The sequence below is a fragment of the Malus sylvestris genome, chromosome 3, assembly GCF_916048215.2.
Source record: "Malus sylvestris chromosome 3, drMalSylv7.2, whole genome shotgun sequence".
NCBI classification, from domain to species: domain Eukaryota; kingdom Viridiplantae; phylum Streptophyta; class Magnoliopsida; order Rosales; family Rosaceae; genus Malus; species Malus sylvestris.
Genome location: NC_062262.1, coordinates 6,906,883 through 6,930,503, shown reverse-complemented (window position 1 = coordinate 6,930,503; position 23,621 = coordinate 6,906,883). Strand labels below are relative to the sequence as shown.

Genomic DNA, 23,621 nt, shown 5'->3' with positions numbered 1-23,621 from the left:
ATGTCATTATATAAGTGGAGAAACACTTAAAAAAAATTTATCTCAATTTATATAATAGTATAAGACGTATCATCCCGTGTTCCAGATATATTGAAAAATCTCTTAAATGATTGAGAGATAAGTCATGTGTCAAAATCTTATGAAAATTGGAGAAGCTGCCTGCCCCACTAATTACTGCAAGCCATATGATCCTTCCCCAAGTAAAAGAAGCACAAATGAAACTAAACAAAAATATATATAAAAAAATGCCATTTGATCCTTCCCCAAGTAAAAGAAACAAAATTTTGACAAAAAATAAAAAATAAAAAGCCAAAATTTGAAATAGTCAAAATGGAATATGGAATATGCAAACAACTTTCATATGGAATATGCAAACTAAAAGTAAAAAGCCTCACAAAGTTGCTTTATAATTCTAATTCACCATGAACTCATTTTTGCTTCTCCCAATATGAATATCTCAACTCAGTTTTTGCAATAGTAAGTAACAAAGGATTTCAAGCTTTGTTTTTATAACAAGAAAATCACCTTCCACAAAGAGCAAGAATAAGAGAATTGATTTTAACATGAAGAGAGAAAAACAATTTTGCTAATTAATTTTTAAGAATTTCATTCCTAATAAAACAACCACAAAAATATAGTTTTTCTGATATGATATGCATATGCAAATTTCTTAAAACTATAAATTTCTATTATTTCACTCATTTTAATAAGTACTTATAAATTTCTTAAGACAATATTTTCGAATTTTTGAAGGCTATAACAATAGCCGATTTTTCAGAAAGCTAGCATCCACAATCCATAGAGATAGAGCCTGCAAGTGTGAAAGGTTATCGATTTTTCTCATCAATTGATAAGTTTTTGACTTCTTTATTCTTAATTTTTGATGAGTTTATTTGTTTGTTGTTTGAATTTTAAGAATTTGTATTTGAAAATTCAATTTCAAAAGTAATATTGTTTTCTTCAAATGTAAAAGTAGTTGGATTACTGGTTCACATGGCTTCGTGACCAGCCACTACTATAAATTTTGACTTTACCGACAAAATTAATTTGTCAGTAAAAGTCAAAATTTGTCGCCAACGTGTCTTTCCCGACGAAAAAGTTTGTCGGCAATTTTGTCGCTAAAAGCATGTAGCCTAAGAATTTTCCCGACAAAATTTGGTATTTCGTTGGTCAAGATTCAACTTCGCGACAAAATCCTTTTTGTCAGCATTTCCATCTTTCAACAAATATTTTTGTCGGTACAAGCCTTTTTAGCCGACAAATAATATGTTTCAACCTACAAAATGTGTTTGTCGCTATGGCCATTTCGTCGGCACAGTCTTCTCTCTCCCGACAAATTGGTTTCGTCCGGAATACATTTAATTTATAAAATAAATAAATGCTTTAATGCTCAGCTATTACATATGCATATCAAAATACAATACACAAAATTGTTAAGAAGTTATGTTTTATTGAATGATAAATGTTGAATGTACAAAAGCATATCTACAGTGCTTATACAAAAGCATCATAGGTGAAATCATAAAAACAAAATTGAAGGAATTTTACAAATGAACCAACCAACCGACATATATCAAAAATCACTCTGCCTGAAAATGTTCATACAAAAGCTCCCATTACCCTAGTTCTCTCGTCCAAACTCTCATGTAACTCAAACTTGAACTTCTTGTATCAAACGAGCCCGAGTCCGTTGAGGTAGTCATAGTATTCATAAATTTTGGTCTATGTCAAAGTTCACCTGAAAAGAAAAAAAGACGAAGGATAAATTTCAACACACATGGCAATTGAAAACAATTCAGACCATTCTAAACAACAGCAACAAATTGTCTCCAAATCCAATCTTACACATCAACTAGCATGCAATTAAAATCAGACCATCATAATTGATTTTAAAATACCTAATCTAAAGAGTTCATAGATTCTGATTTCTCAAATTCAGAGTAAGATAGTCTTATTCATTATGTATTCCTAATAGCAAGTACCGTAAAACAGATTATAAATAAATATTTGTACTCACAGTGATATCTGTAATAAGGTATTTCTTTCTGTATCAAACTTGAATTTCACTTGCATCTTGAATGATAAAGTATGTACTAGACGCATATATCCAAACCTTGCAATCAACATTTCAAACCACCTGCCATTTGAGAAGTTCTCTTCAGTCCCTGAATAAGATGTAAATCACAATGAATAAAAGGAGGTACAAAAAGTTACACAATAATTTTTTTTCTTTTTAGTACAACGATATATTTTACACTAAGGGGAGGGAGAGGCTAAACCACACAATGGGCAACCTAATTTGACATTGAATTTGCCATACACAAGATTCAACATAAGACCTCTCATTTACAAGTGAAGAGGAATACCACACACTGGGCTTGCACTTGTTTTAGCTTAATAAAGCCACGCATAAGCCAACCGCTGAACTTGCAACACCAAAACCCCACAAGTGAGAGGGATGTGAGAAACCAGAGAGAGAGAGAAGCGTGATAGATTGAGAGAAGGAGCAGCGTGAAAGTTAAAGAGAGAGTTATCGCAATTTATTTCCTTAATTAATTAGGCTTAGGAATTTTAAAAGCCCTAACCGTAAAAAATTTAGTATTATTTCAAATGTAAATTTTAAGAAGGCGGGAAAAATCCCACCAAATCCTACCCAACGAAGCCAAGTTCTGGGCCAAGAACTTCACTACCGACAAAATATTTCGTAGGCAATAACACAATGTCGTCTGGAAGAGTTTGTCCCAAATTCTTAACCAGGGTACGCACGTTTAGCTGACAAAGCAAAAAATTTATCGGGTAAAATCTATTGTGCCGACAAACTCTTACTTAGTCGGTTTAGAAATTATCGGCAAAATAATATTTTCTAGTAGTAAGCTCAACAAAATGTGGCGTTACAATCTATGGTCTTGGTTATTGGGTCTTAAATGTGACAAGCGTGCGTGAATGTTGCTACGAAACTTCTGAGGCCAAATACATTATACACCCACTTGCTCCGTAACTTTCACGCCAATTTGGTTTGGCGATACGCGCCCAATTGATAGTTACTGCTAACCATCTTACCGCATATTTTTCACATCGATTAAGCTTTTGCAAGGAAGTTTACCAAATCAAACGAACCCCACTTGCATTACTATATACATAACCAGATTCGGACAAGGAGGTTTAGTCAATAATCATTTTTCTAAAAAAAAATCTACCACATTATTGTCTCATAATTATTATTTTTTAGACTTGTTGAAATTATCGACGCTTTATAATACAAAACAAAATGAAATGAACGCAATGTGTGTGACCATCCACTAGTTATTTATTAATTAAACAAATAGAGGAGGGTTGGAGGCATCCAATCTATTTGGTAAATCTATAAATAGAGGAGGGTTGGAGGCATCCACACAAGAGCCAATTACAAGCCACAACCAAAATTCCAATCTTCAGTCCGAGCACAGCCACAGATTCTAAAGAACCTGCAGCAAGGTGAAAGAAGCGCTTGGAAATTCACGAGCAACACTACCAACAAAGGCAAACCGCAAAAAGAAGGTGGTTGTGTTAGAAACACCCGATCCAGTGGAAGCACCAGATTTGTACTCACCGACTCGACAAACTGCAACAAATCTCGGCAAAACTTGACTAAATATCGGGAATTAGAGGAAGGAGGAGGAGATACACCAGTGGGACGAGAAGAGGTTAGATCGATCCAAAAAGCAGGGGGGAAAAGCAGCGAAGGGGAGCAGAAAAGGAACACCCACCGATCCTAGCTGCAGCTAGGATCGGTGGCACCAAATTTGAACACGATTGTGAATCACTCACACGAAACAGTGAGAATCACCCTCAAGCAGAGGGAAGGTCTCTCACAGGGAGCGTGCTGCTCGTGGTTTATGCTCCCTATATGGTATGAATTTTGCAAACTAGGTTTTTTTTTTTACTGGTTGTATTATCAAATTGCTTAGTTTAACAAGTTGTACTGTCTCCTGCAGAGTGCTGATTGCTTGTGAAAATAATCTCATTATTCTATTGTGAGAACCACATCTCCAATGGCATCAAGCTCTTTGGGTTTGAATTCATCTCCTCCAAATCCTGGGCGGAAACATGATGTCTTTTTGAGTTTTCGAGGAGAAGACACGAGAAGGAATTTTACAGATCATCTATATAAAGCGCTTGAGAACGCCAGCATAAAAACTTTCCGCGATGATGCTGATATTAGTCCAGAACTCAATGGTGCAATTCGGGATTCGGTGCAGCAGACAGAAACTTGCTCTGCTGGTTTTTTTTCCAAGAATCAAGAACGTGCGACTGCAATTCAGAATTCGAGGACTGCAATTGCTATTCTGGGAGAGAATTATGCATCGTCGTCATGGGCATTGGAGGAGCTTGACCTGATTCTTAAATCCCATGGAAAAAGAAAAACGGTGCTACCAATTTTCTATAATGTCGATCCCTCAGACGTACGATATCAAACAGGGAGTTTTGCTGAAGCCTTTGCTAGGCACGAAGAAACATATAAGGATGACCCAGACAAGGTTCGAAGGTGGAGAGCTGCTTTAAACCAAGTAGCAAACCTCACTGGGTGGGATTCAAGGGGCCGGTATGCATATATATATTCTACTCACTCTTTTCTGCTGCTAAATGATATATGTTTGCAACACCTAGGGATGGGAACGGTTATGTCGGGCGGGTAACCGCGGTTATTTATCCATAACCGTTGATTCTCATACTCATATAACCGTTTACCCGTTGGATAATTGTCTAAACAGTTATACTCATACCCATACCCATAACCGTTTATAAACGGTTAACCACACTCATAACCGTATATTCATTTAATCGTAACTATTTAGTACCCGTTTACTCATTTATCATTTTTAAACCCGTTTATCCTTTCTTTTTTACCATTTCCTCATTTTTCACCCGTTTACGTGTTTTTTTAACAACTTGAAAATTAAAAAAGAAAAATTTGTCATAATTTTCTTTTTCTAACAATTAAACACCGTTATAGGTAAATTCATCATACATTTCTGCATTTTAATTTTTTAAGTCCTTATATCATTCTAATAATTGAAATAATAGTTTACAGATGATATTTTTAACTATTAGCAATGAAGGTAATATAAAATTGGCTAAGTATTCTTGGGTTACGAAAACTATTAAAAAACGGTATTCTTGGGTTATTTAACTCGGAATGTAAAATATTAACATAATATATATAATGGACCATAAAATTTAAAGTGATTAAGGAAAGTTATATTATATTAGCTATAGAAATCATGCACTATAGTCAATAGCATTGATCTAAGTTTTATCTGATAGGGAACATGGTTTATGTTAATTTTACATATATATAAATGGGTAAATAGTTATCCGTTTATAACCGCGGTTAATATCCATAACCGCCTATTTAAATTTCACGGGTAAACGGTTATACCCATAACCGTTTATTTATCTAAACGGTTACTCATAACCGTAACCGTGAATTTTAAATGGACGGGTAACCGCGGTTACCCGTAACCGATGGGTATTTGCTCATCCCTAGCAACACCGCATTTACACTGCCATTAGATAAGTAAAAATTCAAAATTTAGGTAGTAGCTAGATTAAATTACACTCATCTAACCGCAATCGGTGGTGATGATGGGAAACAAATGCACTCACTCATCTAAGTTATTGTAGGAGAAGTTACAAAAAAGAGAGAGTGAGAGGGAGGATGGAAAAGTGTGTGGAGGTCTCCAAACAATGAGAAAAATCTGATATCAAATTATTTTTTTTAAAATATTTTGTTGTGAATCCTAATAATGCACCAATCATAAATCATGACAATTAGTTTTGAAGAGTAGTCCTACAAATATTAATTCAATATGGGTTTGAACATAAGAAAATTTAACATTGCCACTTTATTCAAAGTTGCATTTGACAACTTTTCTTTTTTGACATTTCCATTGGAGAATTGTGCCATTCCCCCATCCACACGTAATAAAGTTCATGTTCGCCTTTGTTGTAGGGACGAATCAGAACTCATTGAAGAAATTGTTGATGACATGTGGAGGAAATTGCACCCTACGGCTAAAACCTCAGCACCTTGTTCTTCACCTTTTTCTTCTCACAAACGGAAGTATGATGTGTTTATGTGTTTTAGAGGCAAAGACACCCGCTTGAATTTTGTGGGTCATACGTACGCTGCACTGAAGCGGAAAGGAATTACGACCTTTAAAGATGACAAAGGGCTTGAGAAAGGACAATCAATTTCCCCAGGAATTGTAAAAGCAATTGAGGAATCACAGATTTACCTTGTCACTCTTTCACCAGATTTTGCTTCTTCAACTTGGTGCTTGGATGAGATTGTCAAGATGTTTGAATGCATGGAAACATCTAACTCACAGAGGAGTCTCGAGGACTTCACAGAAAGAAAAGAAGCATCTACAGTCGCGACCGGTATCAAGTGTAATACAAGGGATAGGTAATTTTCCTTTATATTGATTTTGTTTGTTATATTTTTATTAGTCGTAGGTCTAGAATTTTTCACGATTGCTCTTTTCCTAATTGTTTTATTTCACTTTCAGGAAAATAAGTAAAGTTAGAATTTCGGTTCACTACGATGGAGAGTGGGTTAGTACTGCATACGTTGGTGGTAAGGCGAAAGAAATAGTGGTGTCAAAGGACATTACTTGTGAGGAGCTTCTAGGTAGAGTGTATCGTCTCGTCGGGATATATCCATCTGAGTATGACATTATAATGAAGACTAAAGATGAATCAAAATCGCCTGCTCAACCGGTACAGATAGTCGATGATGAGCACTTGGCATTTTTCATAGAACAGAGTCTAAGTTTGGATAAGAGCTTGAAGACGAATATTCCTAAACCGCGAATATCTTCTTCTAGAACTAGAAGGTAAACTTTTTCACTCTCTTTTGTCAAATTGAAATGGTTGGATATTTCTTCTGGTTTATTGCTCATCGTCCCCGTCTTTCAAGGTGACTGATGATGATGATGATCGATGATGCAAACGAAAGTCTCTTGTCTTTTGTGTGTTCTTTGGAGCTCCTATTGGCACTAAAAAAAAACCTTCATTAACTTTTAAATTTAAAATTACTAAAGAATTCCAAAATGATAGTATTTTTTGTTTTAATTTGTGAATTTTCTTATTTGTTTAACATAAAAAAAAAAAGAATTTGAATACGGAATTAATGTATCTATACAATCATTTATGTAGATGTTAGAAAAGGATAATACTTGCCTAGTGATAGGTCAGTAACCAATTTTTACTGACCATTATATAGCTCAATAGAAATGCTACACCTGTCCATTTGATTGCTCGTGCTATTTTGATAACCAAACATCCTACTTGCTCCCATAACCTGATAACCAAACAACACTCTTCTTCCTCCCATGAACCCCACCAGACATGGCTGACCAACCCTCACCTCCTCCAACTCTGCCATCCTTCAACCCCACCCTCATCTTCTTTTCCAGCCTCTTCCCACCGACCCCACCTAGTCTCCTCCAAGCTTCCCCCGGCGACCCCACCTCATCTCCTCCCCAATCTCTCTTCGTCGACGACCCCACCCTTAATCCACCCTTTTCTACCCCAATGCAGCCAAGGCTGCCATAGCAGTAGAGTTTAGAGGAGAAATGTAGCAACGATTCCCCAAGTCTTCTGATGGTGCTTTCATGAATTCCTCGGAAAAGAAGATGCTGATAGGGTGCGTAATGGACGGCGAAAGGTTAGAGTAGAAGATGGGATGGGAGACCTGGGAGTTCTTGCTCGTTCAGGGAGATGGAAGGTTGGAGAAATATTGCAGTGAGGGAGAAGGGATGTTTGCATACTAGAATAGTGAATGTTTGGTAATCAATTTTAGTTAAGTGTTGATGAGTTTTGAAAATACACGTGTTGAAATTCTATTGTGCCACTTAGATTGGGCAGTATGAAGGGTCCTGACTGTTCAGGACTGAAGTATTGTCCATTAGAAAATGTGCTAGTAGCGGAGACAGTGATGATGGTTGCGCTAGTGGGGGGGTCACAACGGCATATGCTGGTGGCAGGAGCCGTGATGGTGGATGGTGGCCATTCATGGTTGAGTTTTTTTGTTTTTTTATTTTTATACACTCGTTCATAAAAATTTAGAAATGATACATATTTACATAGAATTTAAACTCAAAAATTGAAGGTCTCAAATTCTAAATTTTTTTTCGTTGCAAAAATTCTAAACTATGTTTTATATAATCAGTTTTTATACTTTCTTTGCTAACTACTGTTTTCCATGTATTTTCAGGAAAACGAATAAACTTAGACTATTGGTTAACTATGATGGGAAGTGGATCAATTCTATATACAGTGGTGGCAAAACGAAAGGAATTATGGTTCCTGACGGCATTACACATGCAGAACTTGTGCAGAGACTGTATAATATTCTTGGGATAGATCCCAGTGAACATAAGATCATAATAACGACAGCATATGCATCAAAATTACCAACCCAGCCGGTGGAGCTAATCGATGACGATGACCTGACTTTTTTTATTGAAGAAAGTCTCTCATTCGATGATGGCGCGAAACTTCCTTTGTGCATCACTCTCCAACCAGTGGTGGGCTTAGAACACAATTAATTTGTGCCCGTTTCATTATTTTTTGTCAAATTGTGTCCATTTCATTTTGGTTGAGTACATTTGTGTTCAATGACGCACCATTTGGTACATGGGATGGGATGGAGTATGTTCATCCTACGTTTGGTGTGCCAAAGACAGTGGGACGTGCAGTCCCACGGAACGATTTTTGGTTAAATTTTCGTTCCACCTCTTCCCCCTTCCTCGCCCTTTCTTCTCCCAGGCCTCTCGCAACCTTCCTCCTCAGTTCACAGCGACTTCACGTCAACCTTTCTTCTTATACGTTTCACAGCTTCTCACTTCTCACTTCTGTCACCCCTGTCAGTCCCCCGGCGCACCACTCAACAGCCAGAAAGACACCGCCGACTGCACCCAGGCAGCAGGCAGCAGCACGGAGCTACTTCTGCGTGTGTGACGGACAACACGCTGCAGATTGACCCAGGTATCTATCTTTTCTTAATTCTTTATTTTTCTTCATGTCAAAGGCTTTAATGCCTTGATCTGAAGATTTTGGTATTGTAATTAGACTCAATTTTGAAAATTAAAGTAGAAATTGGGGGTTTTAGTGTTAAATCGAATTTTAGGGTTAGGAATTAGGAGCATATATTTCGTAATGTTACAAAGAACACAAGGTAATTGCCGAGTCTGTCTTTTTCTGTCATTTCTTGTTGAAGGGTATTTTTGTATTCATAAGTTTGGCATTTTGCCGACCTCACTTAGTGGGAAAAGGCTTTGTTGTTGTTGTATAAGTTTGGCATTTTCGTTCTTTGCAGTTTTAAATGCATTGCGCGCGATCTGAGCTATGGTAGATCACGACAACGGAAGGAGAAATCTGTCAATCGATGGACATTGAAGTGGGAATATTGTGTTCAAATGAATACATTATTTTCACACATTGTTGAAGTGCCAAGCGGTGAGCACAACCTAGAGAACCGTCAAATGAATCCACTTTTGTTTTGCTGTTTTCCTCCAATTTTGATACCTTTGAAGGAGGGAAAACTCTCTTGTATTATACTGCAAGCAATATCAGAGAAAGTCGTAAACCGAAAGACATTCGCAATGTGCTACTGCATTTTTCATTTTCTTTATTTAAGTTCTGAATGTTTAAACTCTAAAACGTTTACGACATGCATGATCATTAAACTTGTATATTTTTTAACATTGCATGGCAACCATGACCATAAACATCCAATCCTCTCACAACTCAACTTATACTTTACATATTGTTTGAATGTTATATCTTTTGCTTGTGCCTATTCACAACAAATGTACTAGTTTAGGACAACAAACTTATTCACATCCTTGATCCAAGAAGCTTCAACCATGTTGAAGCTAATCAAGGTATTGTTATAAAAGATGATGGAATGGTTGGACTGAATGAAGCCCATTCCTCCCATATGAGCTGCGAGGTTGAACACATGGTCAACATTCTTAGTAACCTTCAAGCAATTATCCATGACCCTGAGGTCAGCAAGATGGAATTCATGGTAGAACATATCTTCAGTCATGTGCTAGTGTAAAAAATATATCATAAATAAGCATATATGTGTTCAAAAATGAACAAGTTCAAAAAAAATAATTTAAAAAAAAAATTGTCTCGTCCTGTCCCACGCATAAATATCGTACCAAACAACAGACGAAACATGGGTAAGTTAGTCATTTAATATTTTCATTCTGTTCCGTCATTCGCTTACCAAATGCAGAACGGAACAACCGTCCCGTTCCATCCTGCGCGTACCAAACATAAAACAGAACCTCTGTTCCATTCCGTCTCGTTCTGTTTCGTTCCGTTCCGTCTGCGTATCAAACGATACCTGAAGTTTAAAAAATGCATATGTATTTGTGATCAGTCAAAATGAGAAGAGCACAAATTAGGTGTATTTGTGCCTAGAAAAATTTGTGCACAGAACTTTGTGGTCAAATATCATCCAGCTTGCATGTGTCCTTTCAGTGTCAGAAATGGAATTTTGTTATTAATTTACAAGGACATGATAAGGTTTTAGGGTCCTTTACATTTACTTTATCCCAATTGCCACAGTAATAAAAATTTTGGCTTAATCGAAAATTCCTTTGTGCATCACTCTCCGACGGTTTTATCGTTGGCATCGTTTTTCTGTTGCTTGTTTTTGTGATTGTCTCCTACATTACCTTTTGAGTACTCGGTGCCCTGGATTGCAAGATATGAAAAAATTAGTTCATTGCTTTTGTACTGGTTTCTGTTGTTGTACAGAATAGTATAATATTAAGACTGACTTAAGCTGTATATTAAAAAAAAAAAAAAGAAGACTAATTTAACTTATCATTTAGTTTCTCTGCGCCCCGCGTGCTTTTATCTTAATTTTTCTATTCAAATGTAGCCCTATATAGCTTTCTATTTCAATTTATTTTCATTTCCTGCAAATTAATTCTCGCACTATTTTTCTCATATTTATCGTAAATTTAAATTTCTCGCAATTTACTTTTTTGCAATTTATTTTCTTGCATTTTATTTTATCGAAATAGAAGTATTGTAACATAATACTTATTAACTCGATCCATTTGACTAGTTTGTTTGGGTTGATGTGATTCGTTTTCTTGTACATTCCATCTCACAATATCTATCACTAAACTCGCTTCCACCCATTCATTCACTCATCATCTCCGCACGGACACCTCCCATCTCAACGTCCATCTAATCCATATTAAAAAATCCTTGCATTGAAGGCGTAGAGAACTTGCAAAGGAGACGCGTTCCTTTCTTTGGTCCACAATCGCATTTAAAACAAGTCAAATCAAAACGCAACTAAAATCACCAACTTCTCCTTTCTCACTTGACGTTAGGATGCGAATTGGCATGCTCGCAACACAAACTAGAAGGACCCATAGATAGAATTGGCATTTTGGACCCAACCCGTTAATATTAGTATTTGGGTGAATGTTTAACGGGTCAGGTCATTAACGGATGAACCCGTTAACAATCCGTTAAATAACGAGACCCATTAGCACCCGTTAACACCCGTTAGTTGATGATGTTTTAGTAATTTCAATAAAATTTTAACAACAAAAAATAAATTCTATGCAAAAAAAAAAAAATAATAATAATAATAATTGTTAACGGGTGAAACGGGTTGGGTTCGGGTGATCCGTTAACTTAACAGGTCGAATTGAACCCGACCCAAACCCGATAAACCCGATCCGTTTACAGGTCTACCCATAGATCCCAAAATCCTATGCCGCCCACCACGTGGCCAAGACCGGTTTTGAGACCAATATGAATCCAACCAATGAAAAACGAAAGAAACTAATTACAATAAGATTTTTCACTTAGATCTATTTAGTAGTATTTCTCTTTCATTTGTAAGTAAAAGATTGTAAGTAAAAGATTTTGAGTTCAAATTTATTCTTCGTGAATATATCATTTTTAGCAAAATAAATAAATTACAATAAGAATTACATTAAAGATTTATTTATTTATTTATTTTTCCATAAGAAGGTTTCTATCTACGGAAAATGATCCTCATCGAATCCTTTTCTTGGAGATCAAGGGATCTCATGATCATGATCATTCATTATACATCATGCGATCAGTTTTCATAAGATACTATTTATATTTAATTATAAATTTGAAATAATTTATAACCGCATGATATACGATTACGGATCTTAAAAAATCATCGCCCAATCCTTTTCCTCTACGACTGTAAACCCCTGGCCTAACCCCTCTCCAAAACAAGGAGAAGCAGTAGTTTCTCATTTCCCAAACAAACCCTTCATCAATTTCACACTCACTGACTAACTCGTCCCCTTCATCACACCTCCAATGGCGACTCGTGCATTTTCGCGATTAAAGTCATCATTTTTCTCCTCAATACTCCTTCAAAACCTAAGAACAACACCAATCAAAACGACCCCATTGCTTCTAAACTCCCCGATTCCAGAGCTCGAAATCAAATCATGGAGACCCATTTTTGGGTTCAAGCTGTATCACGACGGGAGGCCCAGAGGACCTCTCTGGAGGGGCAAGAAGCTGATTGGCAAAGAAGCGCTCTTCGTGATCTCGGGTTTGAAGCGGTTCAAGGACGACGAAGAGAAGCTTGGGAAGTTTGTAACGACCCACGTTTTGAGGCTTCTGAAGATGGATATGATTGCTGTGCTCACGGAGCTCGAGCGCCAGGAAGAAGTCGCTTTGGCAATTAAGGTATCGAATTTCTGTGATTAAGTTTTGAGATTTATTTTTTATTTTTTTTGCATTTCATCTTCTGGGTTGTTGTGAAATTTGTACTCGCGGTGTTGAATTTGTGCTGTGTGAATCTACTTATCTGTTGCTAGTTCATGATTGTTGCAAAAAAGGGGATCAGTGGGTTGCACGCAATGTGTTTGATTGAATGCCTGGCTCAATGTGCGCTCTTGGGCACCTTCAAATATGCTTTGTCAATGAGTGTAACAGTAGGAGGAGAAATTCATAGCTTTCGTGTAAGTATTTCTGGGTATTCCTGTGAGTAATGCAGGTTCATGGTGTATAGTAAAGCGTGATTGGAGTGACGTGGTTTTCGTGTCCAAATCCATCTTTGATTTAAAACGGGCATTTTTTCACTTGTAGCTATAGGTGCTATAACAGCCTTTTGGATTTTGAAATAGCTAGTAATGGTGAAATGTTGAAACCTCTCAAGAGTCAAGACAACCATATTAACACTCACTGCCATATTTCCCATTTGAATTTGCGAAAAACAAGAATAGATTGATTTTGAATTGCGGATATATTATTTCCTTCAAGAAGTCAGGTTGAAACCCAACTCTTCAAATACACAATGGTGTTTTCAAATTTAATTGTTGTCTGTGTTAAATGCAAAACCACATTACAGGTATGCTGTGGTTTTGCAGACTTGTTTATCGGAGTACCCAAGAGGAAAATTGGATTTAGACCAGTATTTCAAATGAAATTCCTTCTGGACTGCACCATCTTTATTTTTGTTTAAATACATATGCAATCAACATATGCGTTTGTTTATTGGAATTACAAGCGACTCGGTGAATTTTCAGGTATTTAACGTGATTCGAAGGCAAGACTGGTACAAACCGGATGTCTATCTGTACAAGGACTTGATTATTGCATTGGCAAGATCTAAGAAAATGGAGGATGTTATGCTACTGTGGGACAGCATGAAAAAGGAGGATCTATTTCCTGATTCTCAAACATATACAGAAGTTATCAGGGGTTTTTTGAACTCTGGTTGTCCAGCAGATGCGATGAACATATATGAGGACATGAAGCAGTCTCCAGATCCACCGGAGGAGCTGCCGTTCCGGATTTTGTTGAAGGGACTTCTGCCACATCCCCTTTTGAGAAACAGAGTCAAGCAAGACTTTGAGGAGCTGTTTCCCGAACAGCATGTGTACGATCCCCCAGAAGAGATATTTGGCATGCGCGGCTGAGGTCTGCATTCTATGATTTGAGCTTCTCTCCACACAGATATTATATTGATTTCATCGTCCCGATTAAAATTTATTTGGTTTCAGGGCTTAAATTTTTCTGTCTCTTCATCGGAGGGGGTCGTATCCCAACCGATTATAGGATGATGGATTGCCTGCTAAAACCTTTAGGTGGTTTATCCCGTAAAATGACATGTAAAATTGTTCCTTCTTTAAAGTATCGAAGATTGGAGTTCTTGGAACGGAACTTTTCATATTTTGTAAATGTTCATGTAGGCATGTGAATTTTTGACCTGTCTATGTTGACATAGATGAGCATGTATACGATTGATTGTGGTTTTTGTACCCTTTGTATCCTGGCACTGCTAATCTCCAAAATTAGGAGGCTGCAGTAGTACTTGGATCCAAATTGGATTGGGCCTCGCTGAATTCAAATTGGGCTGTCTAAGATAATGTAATTGTCCAGTAAGAGTGCTTCTAAGACAAACATCGATTTACAATTTTTTGAAGAATGTTACTTTCTCATTTGAACATTCTCGTTTTACTTTTTCTACTCTCCTTTTCATCTTACAATGTTACGTGATGATTTGCACCATTATTTCCTAACCCCCACTTTAAAGGTCAACTCTTGTAGAAATCAACCAAATCCAAAATCGTTTAGTCATCTAATGATATAGATTTATGTTATTTAGTTGAACACTTAAATTTTAACAATGTTAAACGAATAGTTAATGACTTTTTATTGGTTGATTTTCAGTAAAGTTGATATTAAAGGTTGAACTAGAAAGAAGACGATTCCAATCATTGTGCAACATTGCACGATGAGAAGGAGAACAACGTTAATGCTAAGGAGACTCTTAAAGTGAGACTTTTTATGGACTATCTGTCACTTTACAGTGTAATGGTAATTCTCGTGTCAACATTATAAAACATTATACCAAAAACATGAGATGACATAGAGAGCCACGAAGAATTCTATTTGTGAAAAAATCTCCTTAGCATTTCTCATCATGTCAATCCTAATCCTAGCTGAATTCCAACTGTCCTTGATTCTTTTATTGCAAGTAGACATTCGGATGAGAATAATTCATATTTCTAACCCTTCTATTCAAAGTAAAGTGACAATACTACTTTTTCTTTTGCACTTTTACTCATTTACTTTTAAATTGTTATTGTACACTTAGTGGGAGGTTGATATTAATATATGATGACATTGTGTTGGCTTTATAGTAGTAAAGATAAAGATTAGCAGTTGGGATTAGTGTCTTCATCATATATTCCAAACCGTATTTTTACTATAGAGAAATGCAAATGAGACTTTTTAAAGTAAGATTATCTGTTATCTCACATTATAACATTAATTATTAAGCTAATATTATAAAATACTGTGCAAAAAATTCGTGGCAAAGAGTCCTATTTTTTAGAGTTTCTCCTTGCTGAGAAATGTTAAAGGAGACTCTCATAGTGAGAATCTTCATGGTCTTTCTACCACCTCACAGTCAAGGACCGAAAGATTGGGAAATTTTTGTTGAAGAAAGAGAAATCTTAAGGAAGCTCTCTTAAAGTGGAACTCTCCATAGACTCTCTGCAACCTCACAGAGTCACAGTTTAACGTCAAAGACTCAAAAATTGGAAATTTTTTGCTGAAGAAAGAGAAATGCTAAGGAGACCATCTCAAAAGTAGGACTCTCCATCATTTCATATTTTTGGCACAATTCATATGTCAACATTATAAAATATTGTGACAAAACATGAGATGACAGAAAGACTAGAGAAAGCCTCACTTTAAAAGAATCTCACCTTAAAAGAGTTTCCTTAGCATCCAACCGACCTATAGTAAGCAAAAGTGACACATAGAGATTTAAACTTAATCACCAAAACCCATTCAAATTCATATTATTTCAAACCAATAATTGTACCAACTTTGTCGTAAGCATCCCACTTAGTACAAGAAGTCCCACCTCAAGCTAAACCCATATCCAAACAAAATTGCATATATAATACGATGTTCACACAATTTGCCATTGTTCTAGGTCATGACATCTCATCGTTTTGGAATATCTTTGCCTGTGTAGTACAAATAGAGTAATATGACTTCCCACATCCTCACGAACGTGAGATGGAAGCATGTGTGGAGGTTGGACGCAGCAAGTGGAAGCCTGTTTTGATGTTATAGGGAAGCCTCAAGATCTTTTAAACACCTATTTCAAGACTTCCGTCTTTATTGAGAAATACTTTTAAGCAGAATCACATAATTCATACTAACTACAAATTCGTACTAAATATATGCTCAAATTCGTACTAAAAAAAGCTTCAAAGAAAAGCTTCAAATTATTGAGCTTCAAATTCGTACTAAATATATGCTCAAATTCTTTTAAACACCTATTTCAAGACTTCCGTCTTTATTGAGACTACCAAAGATTCCAGTACATACTAAAAAAAAGCTACAAATTAATTTTATTTGAAGATTTTCTACATGTTCATAAGCTATATATATGGTCCTACATCACACTGGGGGTTTTTTTATTCATGAATAGTGACTTGATATGAATAGGTAAGAGAATGGTGGACCATGCACTACTTGAAGCATATCCGACAGAGCAAAGCTTATCTAGTTATCCACTTTGTGGGATCAAAAGCATCTGGATGCATTTCTATCCCTCACTTGAAGTCTTCAACGTATATATCCCACAAAATATAATCACACAACGGGGGCCTTGGGGGAGATGAAATAAAAATCGAGTCTAGACATCGAGTCTAGGCATATAAGCACAATACCAATCAGATATTTCATAGTTAGTATGAGGGTTGAAAATTCTAATCATATTTTAATTAATCTAATCTAAATTAAGAAGAAAAAAAAATGCCGCGTAGGCTTATTTCTTAGCTCACTATCTCTTTCTTAATCACGCAAATCTTTCTAGTTTTTGGTTAATCTTCTCCACTTGTGACATCGAGGAAAACTTGGATGCCCTACAAGTCTAACCATATGGTGTCTTTATAAAAAAATTCTTTCTCCATGGGAGGAGGAATTTGAACATAGGTGTCGAGCAGATGTACACTGCCTTAGCTAAATAAGTTGTGTCACTCAACAGCATTCTCTTCGAATCCTTTTGATGAGGATCCTGGGAATTCATGAATTATGTCCGTTCATCGTATATTGTGCAGTCACTTTTTATTAAGTACTGTTTACGTTTAATTTTAAATAAAATGATTTCTGACTGCACGATATACGATGAATGGATCCCTGAAATCGTCAAAGAGGATCCGTCCAGATTCTTGTGTCACGTTTACTACGAGTAGGTGGTACAGATACGTTAATGAGTTGGTATTAGGCAAGGTCTAAAATATTGATGATATCAGAAATATCGGTAGTAAAAAAACACGGAAATTTCTATAGAAATATCGAGATATTATCAATATCCATAAAATTAAATAAAAACCACGGAAATTGTAAGAAAAACTTGGAAATTTTTATTGAAACTTTGCAAAATATTTATTTAGTCAATTATCTATTAGTTTATCACAATAAATTGGAAGGAAATGCATTGCATGATGCATTTAACTGATTTAAGTTGATTATATAGCGAGCTGACAAACATTGTGAGTGTAGAAAATATGTAGTAATTAATGAAAGAAGCTTAAACACACCATAATCATTTATATATAATGAATTAGTACAATATTTTACACTTCATACATTGCATGGTAAGATACATAAGTGACCTAGTACCACATAGAGTTCCTATCAAGGTCTAAAATATCGATGATATCGAAAATATCGGTAGTCCAAAAATGCGGAAATTTCGATGAAAATATCGGGATAATATCGATATTTTAGACCTTAGTATTAGGATGGGGCAAAAGCTTTCGATCCTCTCCAAATGTAGTACTATGATTTGCAACCCAAAAAATGTGGCACTACGTGATACGTCCACTTGGCAAGAAGAGTGGAGCCCACGTGGCACTTATCCGTTAGGTTTGGGTGGGGAGAAAGATGACTATAGTGAGGAAAACAATAGGTCAAGTTCCAAATCTTTTGTGATGAAAAGAGAAACAAATCTTTGGTTGCATGGAAACGGAAAGAGGATTGCTTTTTCTTAGGGTGATGATGGGACATGGGCGGCACTACCTGCAGTGCCGTCTTTCGTAGAACAAGTGCCAATATAAATTTTGGGTTTTGGATACTGGGTGGCATCATCTTCATCACGTGCCCTCTCTCTTTTTTCTTCCTCTGCAAATCTGATCTGCTTTGTTTCTTTAACTGGGTTTTTCTCTTGGAAGCTGCTTTCTTGCAGAGTGCTTTTTTCTGGAGTTGGGTTTTTTTGGTTGACGTAGAGAGAGAAGGGAAGTAAGAAATGGAGAGTAACAATAAGTATCAAGGCAATTCAGGTTCCTCATTGACTGCTGATCTTTTTGGTGCCAAGGACAAGGAGTCTCCCCCCAAGTCTTCTACTGGGATTTTTGCTTCCATTTTCCCACCTCCATCACAGGTACATATGATTCTTCTACTGCTTTCATATATTTATGCTCTCTACTTTTTGTGTAAGGTTGATTTAAATGTTTTTTTTTTTATTATTTTGATTCGGAGTGATATTCCAATCTAATTTAATATAAATTACTAAGAGGGACATTTGAACTTAAGTGCAGAAGAAGAGCAAGTTGGTCTAGCCAACTTAGCAGCAAAGTTGATTTAACATTAGAAATTGGGAAAGGATTTTGGTTACCTGGGATTTTCTTTATTGGGTTCATGCATATGCTTTGTTATTATAAATTTTTATAAATTTCTTGACTTTATAATAATGAACTGAAAAGTGCTTAGCAAGTAAAAGTAAAATCTGGCAGAGAAATACCAAAAGGGGGAAAGAAAAAGTTTTATGGTTTTTTTTAAGCAAGATATTGATTTGGGATCAGAGCATATTTATTGGTTAAGTTTTTGCAAGATAGGGGAGAGCTGACAACCCAAAACAAAAAGCACTTTTTTCCTCACGGTACTCATAGCTCTTTTGTATAGCATTATTCTCTAGTTCAGTGGACGGAAAAACGGGGGTGATTGTTAATGGAGGTGTACAACTGGCCGTCTTTAAGCGGACTGATATTTTGAAGGATGCAGGCCGGCGAGAGAATTTTTAGTGTGATTGGTACACGAAGTAGTACATTACGTATTATTATAAAGGTCGTAACCAGTGCACAAGGCTCCCGCTTTACGCAGGGTCTGAGAGAGGTGAATGTCGGCTAGCCTTACCCCCATTTATGGAGAGGCTGCTCTCAAGTCTCGAACCCGAGACCTACCGCTCATGGACGAAGACACTACGTGTTATTATACAATGATAAAATATGTGTGTTAAAAAGTTAATAACCTAAAAACTAAAATTTTCCACCACTTACATAAAAAACACGTGATGTACCATTCGTGTTTCCGTCACAATTAAAAATTTCTCCAGGCCGGCAAAAGACCAGCTCGGTCCGGCCCATTGTACACCTTTGCTTGTCAGCGTTCTGTCAAGTGAAAGTCTCTTTGGTCGTTAAGAAACACAGACTAAATCTTCTGTTGGATATATATATGCTCGTGTATGACTTTTTACCTAATTTTAAGGTGGTTGGGAGGAACTCTTCAAGCTCTGAGCTGACAGAATATTGGCAGAAGCAGTCGTCCTTGGGGAATCATGCATGGAACTCCAAGCAAGGTACTGCAGGGTTGTGTTATGCTGATTTTAGTTTCTTTATTTTTGTGTTCATACTTTTTTGAAAGCGAACCTAGTGTTGATTTTGCACCATGTCTAAAGTTTCCGACTAACAAACTTTTAAATTGGAATAACTTATGCTTAATTAATCTCATTTCTCATATCTCACTTTTTCTGTGGTAAGTGGAATATGACTATTTAATGTGGAATTTCTCGTATTACACCTAACTGGAAGAAATCTTGTTGAATGTATATAGATTACAGTATGTTTATTTTGCAATGCCCTACAACCTCTTGATGTTGGATATTGAACTTTGTTTTTAAAGTTTATTGCCTCGGCCTTTGCATTTTTCTCGAAATATATAGCTATAAGTGGCGAAGGTGCACACTATAGCTTACCCAACAAGGACCGGAGTTCAGTTCTTCAGGAAGAAAGAGCAGAACCATGTCATCTAAGTTCATCTATTTACTATGGTGGGCAAGAGGTGTATTCCCAGTCCCCAAGTACCCGTTCCTCTGGATCCTATCCTATAGTGAGTCTTGATAAGTTGACAATCACATAATATATAGACATATACTGACGTTATCAGCATGATTAACTGATTAAAGGCCATGAGAAACTGATTCTGTTTTTTATTTGTGACTTAATTAGTTCAAGAAAGATGGGGGAGAAGATGATCCAAATGGAACCAACTCGAACAGTGCTGCCCGAGGAAATTGGTGGCAAGGTACTGATATTGAAGATGAAATTAGTAGTATTAATAATTTGATCTACGTTGTAGAGTAGATCAGCGTCTGGACTTCTGACTTGCGTTTCTGCAGGTTCGCTCTATTATTAGGACCTTGCCTTCCCTGGCCACATGAATTCTCATCTATTTTTCAAGGTATATTCATTCACTCTTAGATCCTTCTGCTCAAAATAGATTCTCTTATTGTTTCAACACTTCAGTTAGATCGAAAGTCTCTTAGCATTGCGTTTCTCTTTCATATGATAAATAGTTGCAATCTCTATTTTCCTCTTGTCAATTTATACGAATTCATGAATTCTGGCATAATGTGAAGATATCACGCTAGACAAGTAGCGGATGCAAGAAGATCTTATCTATTTCCATTTTGCAGGAATTCACTAGGCCTGGGTTTTCAAGTATGAAAGCGTAATATAAATAAGTGGCTGATGAGCGCATTGGTTGCGAAAGATGCTGGACATGAAGTGCAAGCTTTTATGTCGGTATGGTCAACTGTTTCATTGGGATTTTATCAAGATGATGGTTTTCAGAAAATGTAGTGTTCTTACTACTCTCCGCTGGAGTTTGTTTCTGTGTGTGGTTTGAAAGTTTTGTTTTTTTTCTTTTCTTTTCTGTTAAATTAAAGCCTCTGGATGACTCGCAGGCGAAAGATATGAGCCTCTTGCTCTATCATCGTGAACAATTATGCTTGAAGTGATTACGGTTTCTTATGAAATGTGTTTTATCATTATGACACGTTTACGGTTTCTTGAAGAGTAAATGCATCTCCATTACATTCAAAGTGTTCATAGTTGCTGGTCAAGCAAAACTTGAACCTTGTTCATTCGAAATATTTAGACGACACATGGAATTTTAGCAGAGAACAAATTGTCATAAGAAACCTGACTAATCAGCCAATTTAATGTACATAGAAATTGTTAAAAGACACTTACAGCTCTAGTCCAGAGTTGGATTCTCAACCACAAGAAGATACAACTTCAACCCTCTCGCCTTTTATCCTTACGCCGATTCTTTGTCAGAAAAGCTTTGCTTCTAACGCTGAAAATCTGGTGACAAGATGATGCCACAATCAGTCCCGGGGACTAGCATGAGTCATCTGCTAAGTTAGTGTCATGGAATCTGATATTGACAATTGTTCTCCCCACTTTTCTCGTCATTGGATATGCAGAGGAAAAGCCTTTCGTAAGCAGCCGCCATTTTTGTAGCAGTGAACAATTGCAAGCCTCTCTGCCTTGCTGCCTGGCCTTTCTGCTTCAAATCTCCTCTGCCATCACTCCAAACTCTATAGAGGATCTTCTTGAGTGAAGCTATTGTTGGCGAAAATGTATATCCCACTTCTGTACCAACAACCACAGAGCCAGTAATGCTGGCAAGCCTCGTTGCCATTACAGGCTTCCCGGAGAGCATTGCTTCCAATAACGTATGATCCAATCCCTGAGCGCGAAGAGTTGGGTTCACGAAAATATCAATAGCGTTGTAGAACTCAGCAAGTTGAGCTTGTTCCAGTGGCCCCAAAACAAGTATATTTTCTCCGAGATCTCTGTACCTTGCACCCCAAGGACCATTCCCAGCAACCAGAACAACAACAGTTTGCCTAAATGCATCATTTTCCTGGAGCATTTGCTTCAACGCCACGAACATCAGAGGATGGCCTTTATCCCTCACCAACCTCCCAGCCATTCCCAGAACTAAAGTCTTAGATTCCAGCACCCCAAACTTTCTCTTAAAATTCTCCCCCTTGGCAATGTCCGGCCTGAAAATCTCCTCATCAACGCCGTTAAGAATAATGTGAACGCGATCATCAGGGATCATGTAAATCCTCTTGAGTACATCTCCGACATGGTCACTGGTAGCAACGTGGTGAGCATAACTGGGGAAAAACCTCACCTCTTCAACAACCTTCATAATTCTTTCAGTCAATGCATACCCTTGTGGTTCTTCGTGGCTCCGCAAAAGCTCTTGTATGATGTCGGAATGTATAGTTTCATATGCAATCCCATGCCAAGACACAGCCAGATTTGTCTGGTTACGCGATCGAGTGTGCAGGAGGCCAACGCTTTCCGTGTGGATCACATCGAAAGGCCTTCCTGTTGAGTTTTGAGTTTGAAACATCTTCCAAACCACAGCTTGGTCCAGATACCCAGCAGCTGTTGGTTTCGAGAGGTGAAAATACAAATTTCTCGTCGCGTACCTTGGAAAGGAGGAATTCGAAGGAGAAGCGGTAAAGATGTGAAGCTCATGACCTCTTTTGGCAAGGGCAAGGTGGAGGGTCAAGGCGTGCCGTTCCAGCCCTCCTGCTTGAGATCTCTGAGGCCATTTCTTGACGAACAGAGCGATTTTAAGAAGCTTCGGAGGCGGCTTTGATGAAAAAGCAAGCTGGTTCCATGCTGAAGGGAATGCAAGTAGGTCGTTGATTTGGTTTTGGTTAAGCTCCATTTTTGGGTATAGAGAGTAGCATGGACTATGGTAACTGTACCAGTAAATGAATGAGATGAATGAACAGACACATAACAGCAAAACGATGCCGCAAAGACCGCGAAAATTGAGCAGAGTAACTGAATCCTTTGCCATGGAAGAAGTATGCAAGAAAAGCAACTATACCAAAATTTGGAAAAGTGACGAAATGAGACGTTTTTCCTCTGTTTCTGATTCAATGGTATTTGCACATGGGCATCCACAAAGCTACAAGTTCAAGAGAAGCAGTTCCTATAAAAATTGCCAATCTCGATAGATTGTTTATGAAGAATTAACGAACCTTGTAAAACAAGCAACATCCATTTGACTTCATAAATTAATATCATTAACCTACTTATCCAAATTTTAATCCTTAGTAAATTCACATAAACACCAACTTGTATGTACTTTTTACTTAACATTAGTCTACACAATGCGATGGTACGGACGCGTTGAGAAAACTTCATTTTTACCCAATCTTGGTTGCTTGTTTTAGTGTTTAAAATCGTCATTTAAAGCTTAAACTTTAGAGCTCCATTCCCGAATTGAATCCGTTTGGTACTTAAATCCTAAAACCAAAAATTTCAAAGGCGATTCTATACCCTCGATAATCAAACCCAAACTCACAATTTTAAGCTTAGATTTTAGGATTCTAATCTCGAATTGGTTCACAACTTAATACTTAGAACCTAAAATCGAAACTCTAAAGGAAGATACAACACCCTAAATAATCACAC

At 37.0% G+C, this 23,621-nt stretch overlaps 4 protein-coding genes across 6 annotated transcripts; 3 read left to right on the top strand and 1 right to left on the bottom strand.

Moving 5' to 3' along the window:
• The first annotated feature begins 3,370 nt into the window (after positions 1-3,370).
• Positions 3,371-9,640, top strand: LOC126616803 (uncharacterized). The gene is made up of 6 exons (XM_050284927.1): positions 3,371-3,889; positions 3,975-4,582; positions 5,993-6,448; positions 6,552-6,878; positions 8,261-9,033; positions 9,365-9,640. Exons 2-5 carry the CDS (start codon positions 4,032-4,034, stop codon positions 8,592-8,594), a joined length of 1,668 nt encoding a protein of 555 aa, XP_050140884.1. The 5' UTR covers positions 3,371-3,889; positions 3,975-4,031; the 3' UTR covers positions 8,595-9,033; positions 9,365-9,640.
• A 2,624-nt stretch (positions 9,641-12,264) lies between these two features.
• LOC126616802 (protein THYLAKOID ASSEMBLY 8-like, chloroplastic) lies at positions 12,265-14,533 on the top strand. 2 transcript variants are annotated; one of them, XM_050284926.1, is made up of 3 exons: positions 12,265-12,768; positions 13,611-14,004; positions 14,088-14,533. In XM_050284926.1, the coding sequence occupies exons 1-2, from the start codon at positions 12,391-12,393 to the stop codon at positions 14,001-14,003; spliced, it is 771 nt and encodes a 256-aa protein (XP_050140883.1). In that variant the 5' UTR covers positions 12,265-12,390; the 3' UTR covers position 14,004; positions 14,088-14,533. The 2 variants fall into 2 exon arrangements, with proteins under 2 accessions (XP_050140883.1, XP_050140882.1); XM_050284925.1 differs by having other exon boundaries at positions 13,611-14,533.
• Positions 14,534-18,024: 3,491 nt separating this feature from the next.
• On the top strand, positions 18,025-21,145 carry LOC126616801 (uncharacterized). The gene is made up of 6 exons (XM_050284924.1): positions 18,025-18,493; positions 19,597-19,687; positions 20,051-20,217; positions 20,337-20,412; positions 20,507-20,568; positions 20,804-21,145. The coding sequence occupies exons 1-5, from the start codon at positions 18,359-18,361 to the stop codon at positions 20,521-20,523; spliced, it is 486 nt and encodes a 161-aa protein (XP_050140881.1). The 5' UTR covers positions 18,025-18,358; the 3' UTR covers positions 20,524-20,568; positions 20,804-21,145.
• A 33-nt stretch (positions 21,146-21,178) lies between these two features.
• On the bottom strand, positions 21,179-23,560 carry LOC126616799 (uncharacterized). 2 transcript variants are annotated; one of them, XM_050284921.1, is made up of 2 exons: positions 23,032-23,560; positions 21,179-22,900 (listed from the first exon to the last, which is right to left on the bottom strand). In XM_050284921.1, the coding sequence occupies exon 2, from the start codon at positions 22,864-22,866 to the stop codon at positions 21,541-21,543; it is 1,326 nt and encodes a 441-aa protein (XP_050140878.1). In that variant the 5' UTR covers positions 22,867-22,900; positions 23,032-23,560; the 3' UTR covers positions 21,179-21,540. The 2 variants fall into 2 exon arrangements, with proteins under 2 accessions (XP_050140878.1, XP_050140877.1); XM_050284920.1 differs by having other exon boundaries at positions 21,179-23,560.
• Positions 23,561-23,621: the final 61 nt, after the last annotated feature.